General features: G+C 41.2%; 1 protein-coding gene across 2 annotated transcripts in view; it reads left to right on the top strand.

The window, feature by feature from the left end:
• SH2D4A (SH2 domain containing 4A) overlaps positions 1-19,360 on the top strand; it is a 72,962-nt gene that overhangs the window by 12,766 nt on the left and 40,836 nt on the right. For both annotated transcript variants that reach the window (XM_029936876.1, XM_029936866.1), the window contains exons 3-4: positions 4,474-4,633; positions 6,030-6,201. In XM_029936876.1, the coding sequence (XP_029792736.1) occupies positions 4,474-4,633; positions 6,030-6,201 (332 nt within the window). The remainder of the gene's footprint in view (positions 1-4,473; positions 4,634-6,029; positions 6,202-19,360) is intronic.

The following is a 19,360-nucleotide window of genomic DNA, read 5'->3' as shown; positions in this document are numbered from 1 at the left end:
TCTGTGTGGATCATTTTACAGCTCTGAGCGGACAGGTGCTTTTCTCCACTTCTTGTCAACATTTTTTCTTCTTTACCTGTTGTCTGCATGCTCTTCTAGCCCTCCTTCCCCTGGCCTACTCCCTGGCATCCTTACATTCTCCCTTCCCCAAACCCCCAGTTTATTTTATTGAAAGAAGTCTTCCTGCCATCCATGCTCCTAAGCTGCCCTTTCTGTCACAGTGCCTGAAGCATAGCGGATGCTCAGGAAGTATTTATTGAATGAATAACTGAATCCCCTTTTACTTCCTCAGAGCACATACTTACTGCCAGACTCCACCTCTCACCATCCTTTCTGTTCTGTTTCTGTAGCCTGTCCCCACCTGTCTCCCTAAGAATACCCTCTGAGGTCAGGCACTGCCTGAGACTGACCCCCTCCCCCCCGCCCAAGACACCATCCCCTTTCTGTGTCTCCACGGCACAGAGGAGCGGCTCACTTTTCCTCTCTTGGCTGCTTGGCCATGCATTTCTCCCTAGGCTCCTTCTATATTATGTCATTATTTAGGAATCAAAAATTCTTTTTTTTTTTCCTATTTTAATCAGAATGCTCTTTTTCTTCCCTTTTGCCTCCCAAATGGAGCACATGCTTTTCCAAGGTTTTCACTAGGCTTCATGCCTTTTGCGAATTCTTCTATGCCAGTGGCTTCAGCGGTGTTAGCTAGAAAGTAATTCTCAAATTCACACTGTCAGTGTTGACAGCATTTCTGAACCCCAGTTTCATAAGTCAGCTATCTACTGATATTCTCCATGTAGATTGTTGGTAAAGATAAAGGTAATTTATTCTGCATTTCCAAAACAGCTCAAACAAATTTATTTATCTTTTTTAAACAAATTTATTTTCTTGCTGTCACTGTTTCCTCTTATTACCCCTGTCCTCCCAGACAGTAAGTCTCAAAATACTGGCATCATCATTGAGTCCTTCCTTTTCAGCCACCTGTGCCTTACAGACTTTTCCCTCCTTCAGGCTCTGAGTACCTGCCTCCTGGTCTTTCACCTCATCACTCCCCCATTCTGTCCCCACTCACCCACTGAACCACCCACCTCCTACTACCCTGACCCACCCTACGTGTGATGTGGCATTACACTTCCTAACCTGTTTCTCTGACCCTAGTGCCACCTGCACAGAGACAGTCATAAACTCTTCTTTGGTCACTTAATCAAGAACATGGAACTAATATGTGTGAGCCTTTATCACGTGACAGACCTGTGAGGTCTGACTTACTACCTCTGTTTTATCAGGGAGGGAACCTGGGCTCAGCGAGGTAGAATGGCATATACATGGTCACATAAAGAGTTGGTAGACACACTGGGACTTTAATACCACCTTCTGGCTTTGTGCAGTACAGGGCCTAAGTTTAAATCATTTCAACAGGTGTCTGGAACTTGTGCCATGTGGCCCTCTGGCCCCCTGCATGATCTGCAGCCCATGACCAGGTGACACCTAAAGCTTTTTTGAGCTCTCCCTGAGACCCTGATTCCTGATAGCCCTTCACTGATTTCCTTCTCTGATCTTAGATCACACTATCTTTGTGTAAGTGAGCAAACTTACACCCTACTCTCTGTCTAAATTCCATGTGCATCCACCAAACTCAATACAAAGAATGTCTTTTTTCTTCTGTGTGCTTCCAAAGCAATTTCTCCACTCTGTGAATCCTCACCAGACTTAAAATCTCTTATGGCTATAATGTATGTTCCCCTGGTCCTTCAAACAGATCAGTTTGTCTTTGGAAGCATTTCCATAGCATTTGTTCACAAACCTTCCCCAGGTTGTATTACTTTTATAATTAGATGTTCAATTTCTGTTTCCAACTAGAATATAAGTTCCCTGAGGGCAGGGGTTGGTCTGTCTTGTTCATAAGTGTTTACACACATTTATCTAAGTACCTGGCACATAGTAGATATGCAATAAAATGCATTCAATGGGTAACCTAATGCCTTGTTGTTTCTCTCACAGACTTTAGGTGACTTGCCACATCTGTGTTTTCCCTGTGTCCCTTGGAGCATATAGCTCATCTGCATTGTGATCAGACTTAGAAACTCAATAAATTTTTGTAGAATACATTAAACAGAGGCCTTAATAGTCTTCCCCCATCTTGGTATAAGACCGAAGGTATAAGGGGTGCCTGGGTGGCTTAGTCGGTTGAGTGTCCAACTTCAGCTCAGGTCACCATCTCATGTTTGTGAGTTCTTATGGTTCTGGAGTTTGAGCCCTGCATGGGGTTCCCTGCTGTCAGCACAGAGCCCGCTTAGGATCTTCATCCCCTCTCTCTCTCTACCCCTCTCCCACTCATACACACACTCTCTCTTGAAAATTAATAAATGTTTATTTAAAAAAACAACAACAGAGAGTATCAGAGCTAACATTGATTTTACTAGACTCTTCTCCACTCACCCCTAAGGTTTTAGGGAGTTGTGGGGGACCCCTTGAAGCTCCTCTGGCCTCTGCTCTCAGGCAACATTTAAGAGCTTCCAAAGGTGAGGAGGACTCAGAGATTATTGTCAGTGCCCTTCTTTTGGCATCTGGCTAAATCTGACAGTTCTCTTTTCTCTTGCCTCCAAGCCACAATCTCTTTACCTTTACCATGCTCTCACCACTACCTTGCTTCTAAAATTTCAAGGCTCTTTTCCACCCTTTCCCCTGGTTGTTTTCTCTACTTTTAGTTCTGAGTACCTTCCTGTGCTCACAGGCAGTTCTGGGGTCTCTCCCCTCCCTGCCCTGCAGGGCAACACTTCTTCCCCTAAGAGTTACACCTGCAGCCCATGGTGCTCTCCAGGACTGTGTCCTGCTGTCCTGAGAAGAGTGGCTGGAATCTCTGGGTCCTTCCTCTCTGCCTCCCCTGGCCTGCGGCCACTCTCCTCTCAGGACATCTGTCTCCTGCTGTCAAAAATATTGGTAGTTACTTAGGTGAAGGTTGAGAGATGGACATAGTAAACAATGTTATTAGTGGCCATGAGAGAGTGTCATAAAGCGAATTTCATGTGGTATGAGAGCTTTCTAAAGTTAATGAACCATTTGGCATTTCCTTACACAGAGCCAGAGCTGGCAGGGCCCATCCCTTCAAGGGCCCACTTGGGATTGATCTTCCCTTCAGACCTGCTGCCACTTCCACTGTTTCTCCACTTGTAAAAACAGTGCAAAGTCAACTTCCTTCTGAATGATACATTTGACTCCTTTTATAGTGAAGATACTGTCTCCCCTCCCCCACCTCGCCCCAGTATCTTATTTAGAATTGTATTATACTGTAGAACATCTCCATTGCACCGAGTAGAAAGTGCCAACATAAAAAAACATCTCTGTTTGAGCAGCCTCCTTTTTCAATGTATCCTGAGGCAACAGCCAGAAGTAGGTCAACAATTTGTTGGACAGCAAATGGCTTTAACTGGAAACCTTCTTTTAATGTACAAAGATGAGACACAATCCCAGTGTGGATTTCTAGCCTGTAAGTGTGGCCTGGCCTATGTTCTATCAGGTGTCCATTACCCATGCTCAATACCACTGGCCAGCTTGGGGTCCTTGGGGCCCAGGGATCTTGACCACAACATGGCCCATAATGGCCCTGGGTAGGTCTGCTTTTAGATTTAGGGACTACACCTCTTGTACCTCCTGATTGTGCTTCACTTTCCCCAGGTTCCAGGGAGCATGACCTGTGTGGCCACATCTCATGAGTATGGAAACTAGAATGTAATACAACACCTGTGACCCATTGTAAACAAGTGTTATTTAAGTAGCTTCACCAAGTATCACACTACCAGTAGCATTATCTTCTCACAAGCTGGTATGAATCTCTGAGCAGCCACATAAGTAAACAATAGGAGGGCGACCAGGGTACTTGACCTCTCGTGAACTCCTGTTACATGGCAGGCACTAGGGGGAATATGTGGCATATCTAGCCCGCCTGGTCCCCACCGCAATCCTGTGTCCTAGATGCTTATACCCCCATTTTTCAGATGAGGAAATTGAGGCTTAGAGAGACTAAATAATTTGTGCAAGGCACACAGCTAGAAAGTGGCAGGGCTAGGAGTTAAACTAAAGTCAGACTGATTCTAAAATGGAAATACCAAACCCTGGAGCAGCTGTAAAATTCTGGGGTTCAGGAGACTCCCAGACTTGACAGGTTCTGGTATCTGATGTCAGCCTTGTTACACTGAAGGTAATGTAAATAATGCATGCTTTCTTCCCATCTTGCCTCCTTCACTTATTAAATGGGCGCATTCCAAAACCATATTCATGTTTTAAAACAAACACTGCTGTAGCCACCGCCTGCTGCTACCACCTCTGTTGCTCCCGGGGAATGCTGCTGGTTCCTGAGCAGACTGTGGGCACTTTGTCTCATCTAATACCTTTTTTCCTGAAGACTTCATACTTTAATGATGGCACACATAATAACCCATGACTAAAGACATTTGTCCGATCTAAATTTTGTTTTGCTTGCAGAGAACGGCAAATCTGTTCATTGGAAACTGGGAGCTGATAAGGAAGTCTGGGTCTGGGTGATGGGTGAACACCATCTAGATAAACCCTACGATGTTCTCTGTAATGAAATTATTGCTGAGAGGGCCCAGCTGAAAGCAGAGCAGGAAGCAGCAGAGCTCAGGTAAGAGATCTACCAACCAGTGAGGGGCTGGCCAGACTGTAAGTCATGCAGAGATGCCTCTTCACAGTATCTGGAGGGAGAGTGGGGTGGGTTAAGAATCACAAGAGTAATTTTAGATCTGTCTGACCAGTTTCTTTAGACTTGTGGTGGTTCCCTTCATTCCCACAATGTGATCAAATCTGCTGTTTCATTTCCTCACTTGTCACCCCAATTTTGATCTGGATGTGGTTTCCCCAGTGGTCACTGGCTTCACTAGAACCATGCTAGAGCACCAAAGGCTGACACAGCTGAGCATCAGGAATAGAAGTAAGAAATGCAGTGACTGTTCAAGCTTCAGGCCTTCAGACAAGATTGCTTCGATATTGGCAGCTGAGTAAGCAGGCCCTTTAGGCGCTGACACTGTGCCAGGTGGTGAGGATTCAAAGATGGATAAGGAGCTTCCAGTCTATGAGGAGAAACAGGCATGTGCACCACTAACTTCAGATGATACAGGCTGTGATATGTGCTATGACTAAGTTACTAACAAAACATTAATGGACCTATTATTCCTGTTCACAAAAGAGGTGAAATCTGAATTGAACCTTGAAAGATAAGTAGAGTTTTTCAATGCAGAATATCAGGAAGGAGATGCAGGCAGAGGGTATAGTCAAGACTCCTAGTCTTGAATATGTAAGGTTCTTTGGGTGACAGTGAGTTCTTCTGAGTGTTTGGGGTATATGTGGGCAAATAGCGGGAGACAGGGAGCCATGTGCTAAAGTGTCTTGAAAGCCAGATTTAGGACTTTGGACCTTATTTTGTGGATGGTGGCAGTTTTTGAGTCAGGAAGAGATGTGATCAGCTGGAGATCTAGGAAGGTAACTTGAGGGGTAGCAATGAGGCAGATGATGGATCCCCTCTGCTGGGGGCCCAGGGCAACGTCTGTGAAGCCTGTTATGCCTTGATGAGGTAGAAGCGGACATACGGGCCTCAGTTCAGTTCCCAAGGGCTGGTGATGCTACCCATAGCTCCTATAACTAACATTAGAAATGTTACAGAGATAAAGTAATAATTCGCTGCTCATCAGAGGAACACAGTGTGCTCTAGCAGTTTAGCTTCTAAACAGGAATTGGGCAGACCTGGAATCATCAAATCCTGCCTGTGCCGCTATGTAGCCTTGGATAAATAATATAATTATTTTGAGCTTCTTGCAATTAAGCAAGGATAACGACCTGTTTCTTGAGGGTTGTTATAAGGATTAAGTTAGTGTGTTTAAAATACTAGCAAAGGGCTCAGCATATTCACTGGGTAAATGGTATCTATTACCAGTTTTCACATAATTTAAATGTAGGCATCTGCTTTGGAAAAGCTGTCCATGTTGGAGAATGTTTTTGATAATTCCACATTTGTTTCTCTTCAGAAAAACTCAGTCCAAAGAATTTGCCAATAGCTTGAAAATGAAATCACAGTACTATGATCTGCAAGCACCAGACACCCGGGAGATGCGGAATATCTATAAGAAAGCAGCAGAAGAGGAGGAGCTGGAGAAAGGCTCTAGGCCGGCACCACCCCTTGAACCAGAGAAAATTCCAGTGAGTCTTACATATCTGTAAACATACAGAATTTCATAACCAGAGCAGTGAAAGATATTGAGGCCACTGAGATAAATGTAGTTGAACATCAGGATCTCAGACTTTTATGGGAAAAATCCCTCCCAACCAGAAGGCCTTGATGTTCAGTTCATTTGGGGGAATTTGGCTCACCTGCTACTTCACAAAAAAGGTAAAGCACCCCTTTTTCATGGGACTGAAGGTGTGAAGAAGGAACACTAGGAATAAAACTTTTCATTTTAAGGTATTTTCAGGGTTTATTTTTCCCTGTTTACATATCTTCTATAACAGAGGTTGGCAACTTTTTCGTGTGAAGGGCCAGAAGTAAATACTTGAGGCTTGTGGACCATACGGTCTCTGTCACAACTGTACACAAACGAACAGGTGTGGCTCTGTTCCAGTAAAACCTTCCTTAGCTAACAGGGCCAAGTCTGGCACACAGGCTGTGGCTGACTGATCCCAGCCCTAGAATGCTGGCATGTTTGTGAGGTAGATTATTCTCTACTGAGTCTTCCTGTTTTGGTTGAGGATTATACCTCAGTGCCTCACTGGCTTCCTAGGTTCTTCCTGTGACTGTGGGGACTGCTCCTCAACACAACAGGATTTTATAATCAGAATTTCTCTGAATTCTCTCATGTCTCAGTCGGTTTAAAAAGCTCAGACATCATTGGCTACTTAGATTATAGTTTGGAAGAACAATAAAACGATATTATGAAGTACCTTCTTCCACCAGGAATTTAATTAAACTGAGAATTAAGGGCTGTACAGTTGTTTGACTTCTGTTCAGGTCCCCAGCTCTAGAACATTAATTGTATGTGCTCTTGACCTCTTTGAGCTGTCACTCATGATGAATCCCTTCTGCTGGGTGCCACACAGTGGCAAAGCACGCTGCTGAGCATCTCATTAATCCTCAAAATGACATTATGACCTAGGGACTGTTTCTGTATTTGTCCATTTTACAGGTGAGGAAACTGAGGTTAGATATGGCTATTCAATCTGCCCGAGGTCTCATAGTTGATAAAAGGCTGAACTGCGATTCAAAAAGAGGTCTGCAAAACCCCTAGGTCATTCCTTAACTATTGTGCTTGATTGTCTTATTAATATGAGGAAGGTGAAGAAGGTTTAAAAAGGGATATATATATATATACAAGGGTCAAAATATTTAGGGGTACAAAATTCTTAAATTTGGTTTATATCCCAGGGTCATCCCTGGGTCTCTCCTCACATCTGCAGAGAAGCATTCAAGCTCTCCCAGGTCTGCTTTGCACACATTTAATACCAATCTCCCTCCAAACAGCATTTTCCCTTTTTAGCACCCCTAACTGAAGAACAACAATAGCAACAACAAAAAACCTCCTTCAAGAGCATTAAGTGAGCATGCTTATCTTTGTGATTGAATTATAGTACTTTCCTAGAAAAAAAATGTTTTTCAAAACTAGGACAAAAGATTAAAATATAAGTTAAAATAAATACCATGGCTATTATTTTTTACTAGTCATAAATATTCTAGGGATTATATTTTAAACACACACATGTAATAAACACACACAAACACACAGTGAGAGGAGATCTCAAGATTGACTGATTTACTCATTCATTTAAAAAGTACCCAATATGTGCTAGGCATTGAGATTACAATGTGGGAGTAAGAGCAGAATCACTCCTCTTTAGAATGCAACTTTAGAATGAAATTGAATGAATGAACTGCTGAGTGAACTTTATACTTGAGGAAGCAGAAAGGCTTCACGTGACACATCATTTCAAAAGATAATAAGTGATCCCAAGAAAAGGATATGTTTCTGTGCACCCCCATTACACTAGAACTTGAACAATAGCAGGAAGTGCAGGGTGGTTTTCCAGAGTACATGGAGGTGGACATGATGACTGAGGATGGCGGGGGCTGGCGGTTCCAGCGAAGGAACAGTATGGACAAAGGCTGCATAGCTCGGGGAAGAGGCGTCGTTGGAGAAACCAAAGAAGGCTGTGTGGCTGGAGTGTAGTAGGGACACAGAGGAGCATACAAATGAATGACAGGGTGAGGGAGGCCAGGCAAGACAGGGTCTCTGAGACAACTTTGTGTTTTGACCCCTTTTTTCAAGAACAGTTGGATAGTGTCAAAGATTTTTGAAATTTTATATTTTGAAGGCTTATTCACGGATCAGAGTAGATGGGGGACAAGCTTTCTAACACAACCCAAGTTTCTAAGATCAGATGCCTGGGATAATGGAGGTGTTATCATCATAAACATGAACCTGTGGAGGAGAAGCTGGTTTTAAAGGAGAAGAGTCTAGTTTAGAGATAGCAAGGATTTCGCATGCCACAGGCAGTAGTGGTAGATATAAGTTGATTTTGTACATAATAAGTGTGTATAATTTGACTTGGAGTTTGCAAAGCTTTCTCTCATATAGTCATTTCATTTCACAATACTACTGTGAAGTAGACGATGCAAGTATGTCTTTTGTACAGATGAAGAGACTAATGCTCGGAGAGATTAAGGAGTTTGCCCCTAAATCACAGAAAGCCTTGTTTTTGTTTATCTACTTTAATCCTCATCACGATTTTTATGTATTTAAAATAGAATTCATCATCTTCCCCGGATCTGCTCTTTCAGACAAGAATTCTGGTGAGAAACCAAGGCGAGAGCTTTGGGAGTCATCCAATATATGTTTCCAAAATGCAATTCAGGTTTGCATAGTAAAGATTTCCACATTTCATCCATAATTTATTTTAACTATAATATCTAGAAGGATATTGTCATGTCTGTATACTTTTATCATCTACACACAGCCTAAAATTTATTATAAAAAGAAAATTTATCAAGTAATTTTTTATTGAAGCTTATCTGAATAACCATGGACAAGTTTTAAGAGCATCGGTCTTCTAGAATTATAAACCATATTTAAGGAAAAGAAACTATAGATTTACTAAAGTAAAATGGCCTTGTTAGATTTGTAATGCATTTCCATGGGACAGATCATCCTCAGAGAACTCCAGACCTAATGTGAAAGCACCCCTTCCTGGTCTTATCTAAACTCTCTGGAGGGCTATGGAGAGTGGGAGAAAGTTAAATTCAACCTACATATTGATGTGCACTGAGCACTGTTGAAGCTCTTGTATAGAGTCATATACTTGTGGGGAGTAGTTCTTTTAGTTAATAGTGAGCCCTGACATTTGTACTGAGGCATTAGGTTAGACTGTATTTCTGCGTTTGTATCAGAGTTTTTCAACCCTGCTCTAAATATCTTATGAAAGGGTCAAGGTGAACATGTAGTCAGGGACCCAAGTCCTGTGTTGGACTTGGGGTAAATTCCACAGTTATTCCTTCTTTTTCCTCCCTGTTTACCAAGTATTATTTTGAATAAGATGAATATGCTTAAACAAATGGCCATGGTCAGTGGCAAGAAAATAGTACATCCTAAGATCATAGCCAGGAGCCTAGGATATTCTTTAGCAAAAACGGGCAGATTTGCCCTAGTACTAGTAATTGCGGTGATAGTGGTTGAGGTGAGGACTCTGACATTTTAAATGCGTGTAGCCTTGTATAGCTGTCAAAAGACTCAGATTCACTATTTCACTCCATCCTCACAACAAACATAGGCGTGAAATAGGTTCTCATTTTCAGAGTGGACGAACTGAGGGCAGTGGTCTCCACAAAGCCTGATTAGAGGTAGAGCTGGGGCCATAAACCAGGTCCTCTAACTCAGGAATAGAGCTCCAGCTATCCCATCATGCCCCCAGGGAAGGTATTCATATCTGTATCGTAATCATAGAGTTTTTCTGTGTTTATCCCCTAAAGCAGGAATGCTTTAGACCCACATGCTGTTAGCTTTAAAATTAAACAGAAAATCTTTTTCTATAAGAAAACATGGAGAAAGAGGAAGAGGAAGGACTGAAGAAGTAGCAGAGAAAGAAACACGATTAAATCAAATTGCCCAGAAACCCTGCGAAAGTTTAACTGATGTCAGTGGTGTTTTCCAGAGCTCACAGCTCTGCCATGCTTGCTTCTGTCTCAGCTGTTTCTGAGATCTTCAGAATGGCATCTCTGCCCTACACTGTGACAGCATCAAGTCTGTGGGGCAGGGTTTATCACTAGGCAAATTTGCTGGTTAGGCAAATCTCCCAACCTTTTGGAGCCTCTGTTTTCTCAACTGTAAAAACTAGGGATTAAAAATAACCTGCCTTGTTTATCTCGTGTGTGTGTGTGTGTGTGTGAGTGTGAAAATTACATGAAATAATTGGAAATTCTTGAAAAATTTCAAATCCCACTACAATCCACGGGGTTGTTTGAACTAAAAATGTTCTAAGCCTTGCCTCCACTGTGAGAGTGTCCAGTGTGCAAGCTGCATGGGTGAAGACTTTGTATGGTTTGGCTAGATGGATTGAATCAGTGTTTCTCTTAGCAAATACTTACCAAGGGTCCAATACATGTAATGATGTGCATTATAGAGACACTAAGGAGGCACAGGGCAAGGTCTTCATCCTTCAGGAGTTAGAAGAAAGATTCGAAGCATTCAATACTGAGTAAGGCAGGACATAATCAAGTTCCAGAGTGGAAGGCCAGGGCTTGACTGGTTTGTAGCTGGCAGGGATGGGGGTCGGCCTAAGGTGGGTGGGAAATGCAGGATGTCTGTGGAGAGAAAACGGAAAGCATTATGTGTGGGGATACAGGGAGGAGGGCAGCCTGGCTGGGATAAAGTACTTGACTGAGACTTGGAAGGTGCATCTGAGGTGCTGATAGGCCATATTACAGAAGAGGAATCAGGCTTGTCTTGTGTTTATTTTCTATTGCTGCCATAGTAAATTACTGTAAACCAAATGGCTTAAAACAATTCCTATTTGTTATACGACAGCTCTTTTGGTCAGAACTCTGACATGGCTTGGTTAGGTCCTTTGTCGAGGGTCTCAAAAGGCAGACATTAAGGTTTTGGCTGACGTGGGTTCTTATTGGGAAGCTTTAGAAAGAACCCTATTCATGCTTATTTAGACTGTTGGCCATAGGAGTTAGCTTGTGGAGATGGAATGTTTGGTGAGATGATTCCTCATAAGTTTTTCTACCTCTAAACATTCATGATCCTAAACAACACCAGCAGGCATCACCTGAAGTAGAATATTTTTTGTATCACTATAGATTTAAGGAAGGTTTCCATACAATTTTAATGGATAAGTGAGTCTTTACTTTAGATTCAAGCAGAATTTGGGCAAAGATATGAGGTTCAAGCCCAATAGTACAAGGCTGAGGTTAATCCAGTCTCATTTCTGGAACTAAAGTACTAATTTTTTTCTTTCTCAGTCAGTTGGCAATCATATTCTGAGCTTTTCTCCACAGCCCTCTACCTGAGACTCAAAACTCTATCTTTTGGCCCTGTTGGGAAATAGCTAATCTTCTCACAAATAAAAAATGTAGAGAATTGTACCCTTCCCTCCATGGGACCAGAACACTAAGCAGCCCAATGTATAGGTTTGCATTTGGATTGTTTGTACCAATATAACAATTTACTTTATTTTAAAATTATTTTTAAATTTTTATTTTATTTATTTGAGAGAGAGAGAGAATGCGTGCGAGGGGCAGAGGGGGAGAGAGAGATTCTTAAATAGGCTTCATGCTCAGTGCAAAGCCTAAAGTAGGGCTTGATCCTATGACCCTGGGATCATGACCTGAGCCCATATTAAAAGTCAGATGCTCAATCTACTGAGCCCCAACAATGAGTTTTTTATATCTTCATTAGCAGATGGAGTCATCCAATGAGCTCTCTTGTAGAATAATGAAAGTTTGCCCCAATTCTAAGGGTGAAGAATTTGTTTTACCCTTAGAGCCATGAGAAGCAAGTCTGGGGGGAGGGGAGTTTGAGAAGAATTGTTTGACCTCCACTTCAGGGTTCAGAAAACTTGGAGTCCAGGGGCACCTGGGTGGCTCAGTCGGTTGGGCATCTGGCTTTAGCTCAGTTCATGATCTCACAGTTCGAGGGTTCGGGCCCTGCGTCGGGTTCTGTGCGGACAACTAGCTCAGAGCCTGGAACCTGCTTCAGATTCTGTGTTTCCCTCTCTCTCTGACCCTCCCTTGCTCATGCTGTCTCTCTCTGTCTCTCAAAAATAATTAAAAAACAGAAAAAAAATTAAAAGAAAGAAAACTTGGAGTGCAGTCTCTGAGCAGTTTTCTATACACTCAAATAGTCTTCATGAATTTTTTAAAAGAATATACTTCTGTTGATTTAAAATTTTCATTTTAACAAATGGCCAAAAGTAAGACTGTCCGAATCAGTACCAGGTACTATAAAACTGTACCGCTTACGTAGGGGAAGGCAATCTGGGAAGGAAGGCTTCAGTCCTCAGAGACAGCGCTGCGACTTGGGGCAAAATCCTGTAAGGAATCAAGTCCCGCTCTAAAGTAAGGATTAAATTAGCAGCACAGTTTCTTTACAAAGGAAGCTGAGAAAATTTATAAGCATGAGGATGTTTGTCCAATATCATCTGATGGTAGCAGCAAGAATTGTCCCCTGAGGTCCTTCAGTTATAAGATGTTCTTGTTATCACAGGCCCAGGCTTGGTCCTTTTCATTTTTCAGATGAATAGTTGGAGGCCACGGAGCCTCAGTGGTTTGTGCTTTCAGAAGAGGAGGCTGAAGTAATATGTGAATTAGAGTTGAGTGTATGGTTTTTTTTCTGAAAAGCTACTGCCCTCTACAAGATACCTGCCCGGTTTCTATTTTTGCCAGTGGCGATAGCACTTGGGAAACTCAGAGATGATGTCCTTAGTATTTAGTGAGAGTGTTGTTCTCAGTGGATCACATTGAACACTTTGTGTTACTGAGTGCCTGTCACTGAACTGGAGGTGATGATAAATATCAGGATTTAGCTGTCACCCAGCCAGGTTCTGAGACATGCAGGTTGGGAAGCAGATGCCATTCCCAGGCAAAGACAAGTCTGACTGGGAGTTACTAGGAGCCAGAGAAAATGATAGATGATGCACCGTGTGAGGCTCCCTCTCCCTGAGGAGTCTGAGAACTGGAGTACTCTGCAGGTGAGTGGGGATTCGTAGGGACCCTGGATGGACAGCCTTCTGGATGCAGTCAGTGTTTTCCCCACTCTTGTGCAAGAGAATTTGGGAGACTACAGAACACTTGTGAGTGTGGTTGGGAGAATGGTAGAGTATGCTAATTCAAAGATAAGCCCCTTTGTGTTTCTCTGCTTATATGTCATTTGTAGCAGCTGAGAAATCATTAATCTGCAGAGTGACTGTCCTTGTCCCCAAAAGGGGCCTTGAATAAAACTATGCCTGCTGTAGATTTTATCTACAAGTGATTCTAAATAATCACTTGTTATTTTTGTAGAAATGGCCTTCAGAGTAGACCATACTGGAAAACAAAAGATTAAAAAAATTAGAACACAAATATCTGGGATTCAAAGCATTCCAAAAAAAAAAAAAGACCTTGCTCAAGCAAGATTTCTCCTCTTCATATCTTTGAAGACAGAGTTAGAGATGGCACCTCTTGCCTTTCTACCTCTACTCTGCACATATGCACATGTGCATGCACACTGTCCCAAAATGTACATTTTGATTATCAACTTGACATTGAAACCATGGTGGTTATATTTTTAAGTGTTATTCTGCTCATAGCTTTGTGTTCCCATTAGCAGACAGCAGTGAAGGAACAACCTGTACAACTATTTTCAGACAGAATGAAAGACTTCCACTTAGGTTTTCCTTCTTCCATACATCCCTTCCAATCCAAAGTTAAACTTGCTCTCTACTCAGAAACCAGCAGTGGTCTAAAACTGGATTTTGGTTGTTTCCCTTTATAAAGGAGAGATTTGGAAGCAAGATATGAAGATCAAGAACACTTCTTTGAAAGAATAGAAAAGAATATGGGGAATTGTTTTTTTGGAACTTTATTCATCTCCAAGTGCTACTTATAGAACAACCATAGTTTTGATTATATGTGGCTTGTGCATTTTGTAAAGGGTGAACAGTAGTATTAGATTACAGTTCCTTAGGTGATTTAATCAGAAAGTACTAAAGCTTGATGAGTAGGCAGGGTGGAGAAGTCTGCACACCACCCCAGAGTAGATGCCTCATGCCTGGGCTTGGGAACCATTTTGGCATTGCCTGGCTCTTGTACGCAGACAGACATATTGCCAATCTCTAAATAGGAATTGGGTTCACACTTATAATAAGGAACCTCAATGTAAATAGAATGGGAAAATATATTCCTGAAATGCAAGCTAGAATTTTGAGGATTGAATTGGATGTGTTAAATAAGAAAAAAATTGAGCAGATTAAAAAAAATAATGTTTATTTTTGAGAGAGAAAGAGAGCAGAAGCAAGTGAGTGGGATAGGGGCAGAGAGAGAGGGAAACACAGAATCTGAAGCAGGCTCCAGGCTCTAAGCCAGCAGCACAGAGCCTGAGGCAGGGCTTCCAACTCATGAACTGTGAGGTCAGATCTGGGCCGAAGTCAGATGCTTAACCAACAGAGCAGGTGCCCATAATTGGGCAAATTTTAAAGACCTAACTGGCTTTATTAATTGGTTCATGAATTGGGCAACATCCCATCCAGCAAGTAGAAGGGAACTCCAAATGGCTACAGAAAATGAAAGGTTTCTGAAGGTAGAGAGGGAGTGGAAAAAGGAAATTATTAGCAAAGAATCCATTGTTTTGGACAAGGTCGCCCTCCTAACGAGACCAGAAGTGCTCTATCAGTAAAATTCTTAGAGCTGACCAGGAAATTCTCATGATGACCGCTTAAAGGTTACTTTTCTGGGGATGTGAAATCACAGTTATGTTAGGTATTCAGTCTTGGTTACTGACTTGGATCTCAAGCTAGGGAATGCCATTTTAGGCCTGTGATTTTCTTTTTAACAGATGTGAAGAAAAAAGAGGGATAATCCCAAACCAGTAACTGTTTCCCTTGATGTATATTCTCTTCTAGTATACATGCAGAAAATAATATAATTATTGTGGGAGATAAAGTATTGGGTATCCTAGGTGAAAACAGACAATGGATTTGTTGTGCTCATTTTATTAATTCAAGAGTGGAGCCATAATCCAAAAGCTATACAATTACCCAAGTGGTTTCAATGTAATGTAGTAGAATTTCATGGTAGACTATAAAATAAAATTTTATATAAGATAGAATTATAAAATCTTAGGGCCTTAGAAGCTATTTAAACTGTTGTGTTTTTTTAAAACAGTGTGGTATAGGACACCTGGTTGGCTCAGTCAACCAACTAGCTCTTGATTTCTGCTCAGGTCATGATGTCATGGTTCATGAGCTTGAGCCCCGAGTTGAACCCAGCTCTGTGCTGACAGCGGGGAGACTGCTTGGGATTCTCTCTCTCCCTCTCTCTCTGCCCCTCCCCCACTTGCATGCATGCTCTCTGTCTCACAAAATAAATAAACTTAAAAAAATAAAAGAAATGTTTATATGGAAGATATAGCCTATCACTGGGTTGGATATGAGAATCAAATGAAGCAATATATATTGAAGTGTTTTGAATAGTATTATGTATGATATACATATTATAGTTCCGTTTTCCTATATTTCCTATATTCTGATTCCTATATTCTGTTGTGTCAAGACTTTCCATATCAATCATGTTTTTAAGACTCTTTGTTCTCTTAACAGTCTTTTATTATTTTAACCTTATACTTTATATTTAATAATTACTTTATTTCCCTTGCTTGTCTTCATTTTGTTTTTCTGGAACATACATAAGGTATGTCCCTGGTAAAAATGTAAGGGTGGCCTTTGAAACTCTTTCATATCTGAAATGCTTTGCCCTAAAAACCTCTGTTGGTTTTACATCATTGCGTCTTCTGAGGATGTCCCAACCAGTTCTCCCATTTGCTGTGAGGGGTTCTAGGGGGAAGGTACAATGGAAGTGCACAGATGTTCATTCAGTATGACAGTTTGATGCTCTAATATGGACAAAATAAACCCAGACAATGTATTATTTAAAGATGTTTCATAAAATTACACACAATATTAGAGTCTACTGTGCTTTTTATTTAAATAGTGTATTACCAAGTTGGTTTCCATATAACACCCAGTGCTCTTCCCCACAAGTGTCACTCTTCATGACCATCACACCCCTCTCCCTCCCCCTTTTCAGCCCTCAGTTTGTTCTCAGCATTCAAAAGTCTCTCATGATTTGCCTCAATCCCTCTCCCCAACTCTTCCCCCACCTTCCCCTTCCCAAGGTCCCCTGTTAGGATTTTCCTGCTGGACCTATGAGTGATATGGACCTATGAGTGACATATGGTATCTGTCCTTCTCTGCCTGACTTATTTCACTTAGCATGACTCCCTCTAGGTCCATCCATTTTGCTACAAATGGCCAGATTTCATGCTTTCTCATTGCCATGTAATACTCCATTGTATATATACCACATCTTCTTGATCCACTCATCAGGTGATGGATATTTAGGCTCTTTCCAAGAGTTGGCTGTTGCTGAAAGTGCCACTAAGCACATTGGGGTACATGTGCCCCTATGCATCAGCATCCCTTGGGTAGATCCCCAGAAGTGCTATTGCTGGGTCATAGAGGAGTTCTTCTGATAGTTTTTTGAGGAACCTCCACACAGTTTTCCAGAGCAGTGTACCAGTTTACATTCCCACCAACAGTGTAGGAGGTTACCCATTTCTTCACATCCTCACCAGCATCTATAGTCTCTTGATTTTGTTCATTTTAGCCATTCTGACCAGTGTGAGGTGGTATCTCAGTGTGGTTTTGATTTGTATTTCCCTGATAATGAGTGATGCTGAGCATCGTTTCATGTGCCTGTTGGCCATCTGGATGTCCTCTTTGGAGAAATGTCTATTCAAGTCTTCTGCCCATTTCTTCACTGGATTATGCATTTTTCAGGTATGGAGTTTGGTGAGTTCCTTGTAGGTTTTGGATACTAGCCCTTTATCTGATATGCCATTTGCCACTATCTTTTCCCATTCTGTCAGTTGCCTGTTAGTTTTTTCGATAGTTTCCTTTGCAGTGCAGAAACTTTTTATTTTGATGAGGTCCCAACAGTTCATTATTGCTCTTGATTCCCTTGCCTTTGGGGATGTGGCGAGTAGGATATTGCTGCAATTGAGGTCAAGGAGGCCATTTCCTGCTTTCTCCTCCAGGGTTTTAATGGTTTCCTGTCTCACAGTCAGGTCCTTTATCCATTTTGAGTTTATTTTTGTGAATGGTGTAAGAAAGTGGTCTAGTTTCATTCTTCTACATGTTACTGTCCAGCTCTCCCAACACCACCTGTTGAAGAGGCCGTCTTTTTTCCATTGGATACTCTTTCCTGCTTTGTCAAAGATTAATTGGCCATACACTTGTGGGTCCAGTTCTGGGCTCTCTATTCTATTCCATTGGGCTATGTGTCTGCTTTTGTGTCAATACTATGACAGCTTTGTAGTAAAGGCTGAAGTCTGGGATTGTGATGCCTCCCGTTTTGGTTTTCTTCTTCAATAATACTTTGGCTATTTGGGTTTTTTTGTGGTTCCATATGAATTATAAGATAATTTGTTCTAGTTTTGAGAAGAGTGCTGGTGCAATTTTGATGGGTATTGCATTGAATGTGTTGAATGCTTTGGTTAATAATGACATTTTAGCAATGTTTATTCTTCCAATCCATGAGCACGGAATGTTTTCCATTTCTTTGTGTCTTCTTCAGTTTCCTTCATAAGTCTTCTATAGTTTTCAGCATACAGGTCTTTTACATCTTTGGTTAGGTTTATTCCTAGGTATTTTAATGATTTTTCAGGCAATTGTGAATGGGATTCATTTCTTGATTTCTCTTACTGTTGCTTCATTTTTGGTATATAAGAATGCAACCGATTTCTGTACATTGATTTTGTAGCCTGCAACTTTACTGAATTCATGGATCAGTTCTAGAAGGCTTCTGGTGGAGTCAGTGGGGTTTTCCATGTAGAGTATTATGTCATCTGCGAAAAGGGAAAGTTTGACTTCTTTGCCAATTCTGATGCCTTTTATTTCCTTTTGTTGTGTGATTGCTGATGCTAGGACTTCCAGCACTATGTTAAACAACAGTGGTGACAGTAGACATCCCTGTTGTATTCCTGATCTCTGGGGGAAAACTCTCAGTTTTACCCCATTGAGGATGATATTAGCTGTGGCCTTTTCATAAATGGCTTTAATAATGTTTAAGTAAGTTCCTTCTATCCTGACTTGCTTAAGGTTTTGATTAAGAAGAAATGTTGTATTTTGTCAAATGCTTTTTCTGCATCTATCAACAGGATCATATGGTTTTTATCTTTTCTTTTGATAATGTGATGTATCACATTGATGGACTTGCAAATATTGAACCAGCCCTGTAACCCAGGAATGAATCCCACTTGATCATGATGGATAATTCTTTTTATATGCTGTTGAATTTGATTTGCTAGTATCTTGTTGAGCATTTTTGCATCTGTATTCATTAAGGATATTGGCCTATAGTTCTCTTTTTTTATTGGGTCTCTGTCTGGCTTAGGAATCAAAGTGATATATGCTTCATAGAATGAGTCCAGAGTCTTCCTTCCATTTCTATTTTTTGGAATAACTTGAGAAGAATGGATGTTAACTATGCTTTAAATGTTTGGTAGAATTCCTCTGGGAATCCATCCGGCCCTGGGCTTTTATTCATTGAGAGATTTTTGATAACTGATTCGATTTCCTCACTTGTTATGGGTCTGTTCATTTTTTCTATCTCTTCCTATTTGAATTTTGGTAGTTCATGTGCGTTTAGGAATTTGTCCATTTCTTCTAGATTGTCCAGTTTGTTGGCATATAATTTTTCATAGTAATTTTTGATGATTGCTTGTATTTCTGAGGGATCAGTTGTAATACATCCATTTTCATTCATGATTTTGTCTATTTGGGTGTTGTCTCTTTTCTTCGTGAGGAGCCTAGCCAGAGGTTTATCAATTTTATTTATTTTTTTCAAAAAACCAACTCTTGGTTTCATTGATATGTTCAGTTGTTTTTGTGCATTCTATATTGTTTGTTTCTGTGATCTTTATTATTTCTTTTCTTCTGCTGGGTTTGGGGTACTCTTGCTGCTCCCTTTCTAGTTTCCTTAGGTGCTCTGTTAGATTTTGAGTTTGCGCTTTTTCTAGTTTGTTGAAATAGGCCTGGGTTGCAATAAACTTTCCTCTTA

The sequence above is a fragment of the Suricata suricatta genome, chromosome 1 (genome assembly GCF_006229205.1).
Source record: "Suricata suricatta isolate VVHF042 chromosome 1, meerkat_22Aug2017_6uvM2_HiC, whole genome shotgun sequence".
NCBI lineage: Eukaryota > Metazoa > Chordata > Mammalia > Carnivora > Herpestidae > Suricata > Suricata suricatta.
The sequence above is the reverse complement of the archived record's forward strand: the minus strand, read 5'-3'. Positions and strand labels throughout refer to the sequence as shown.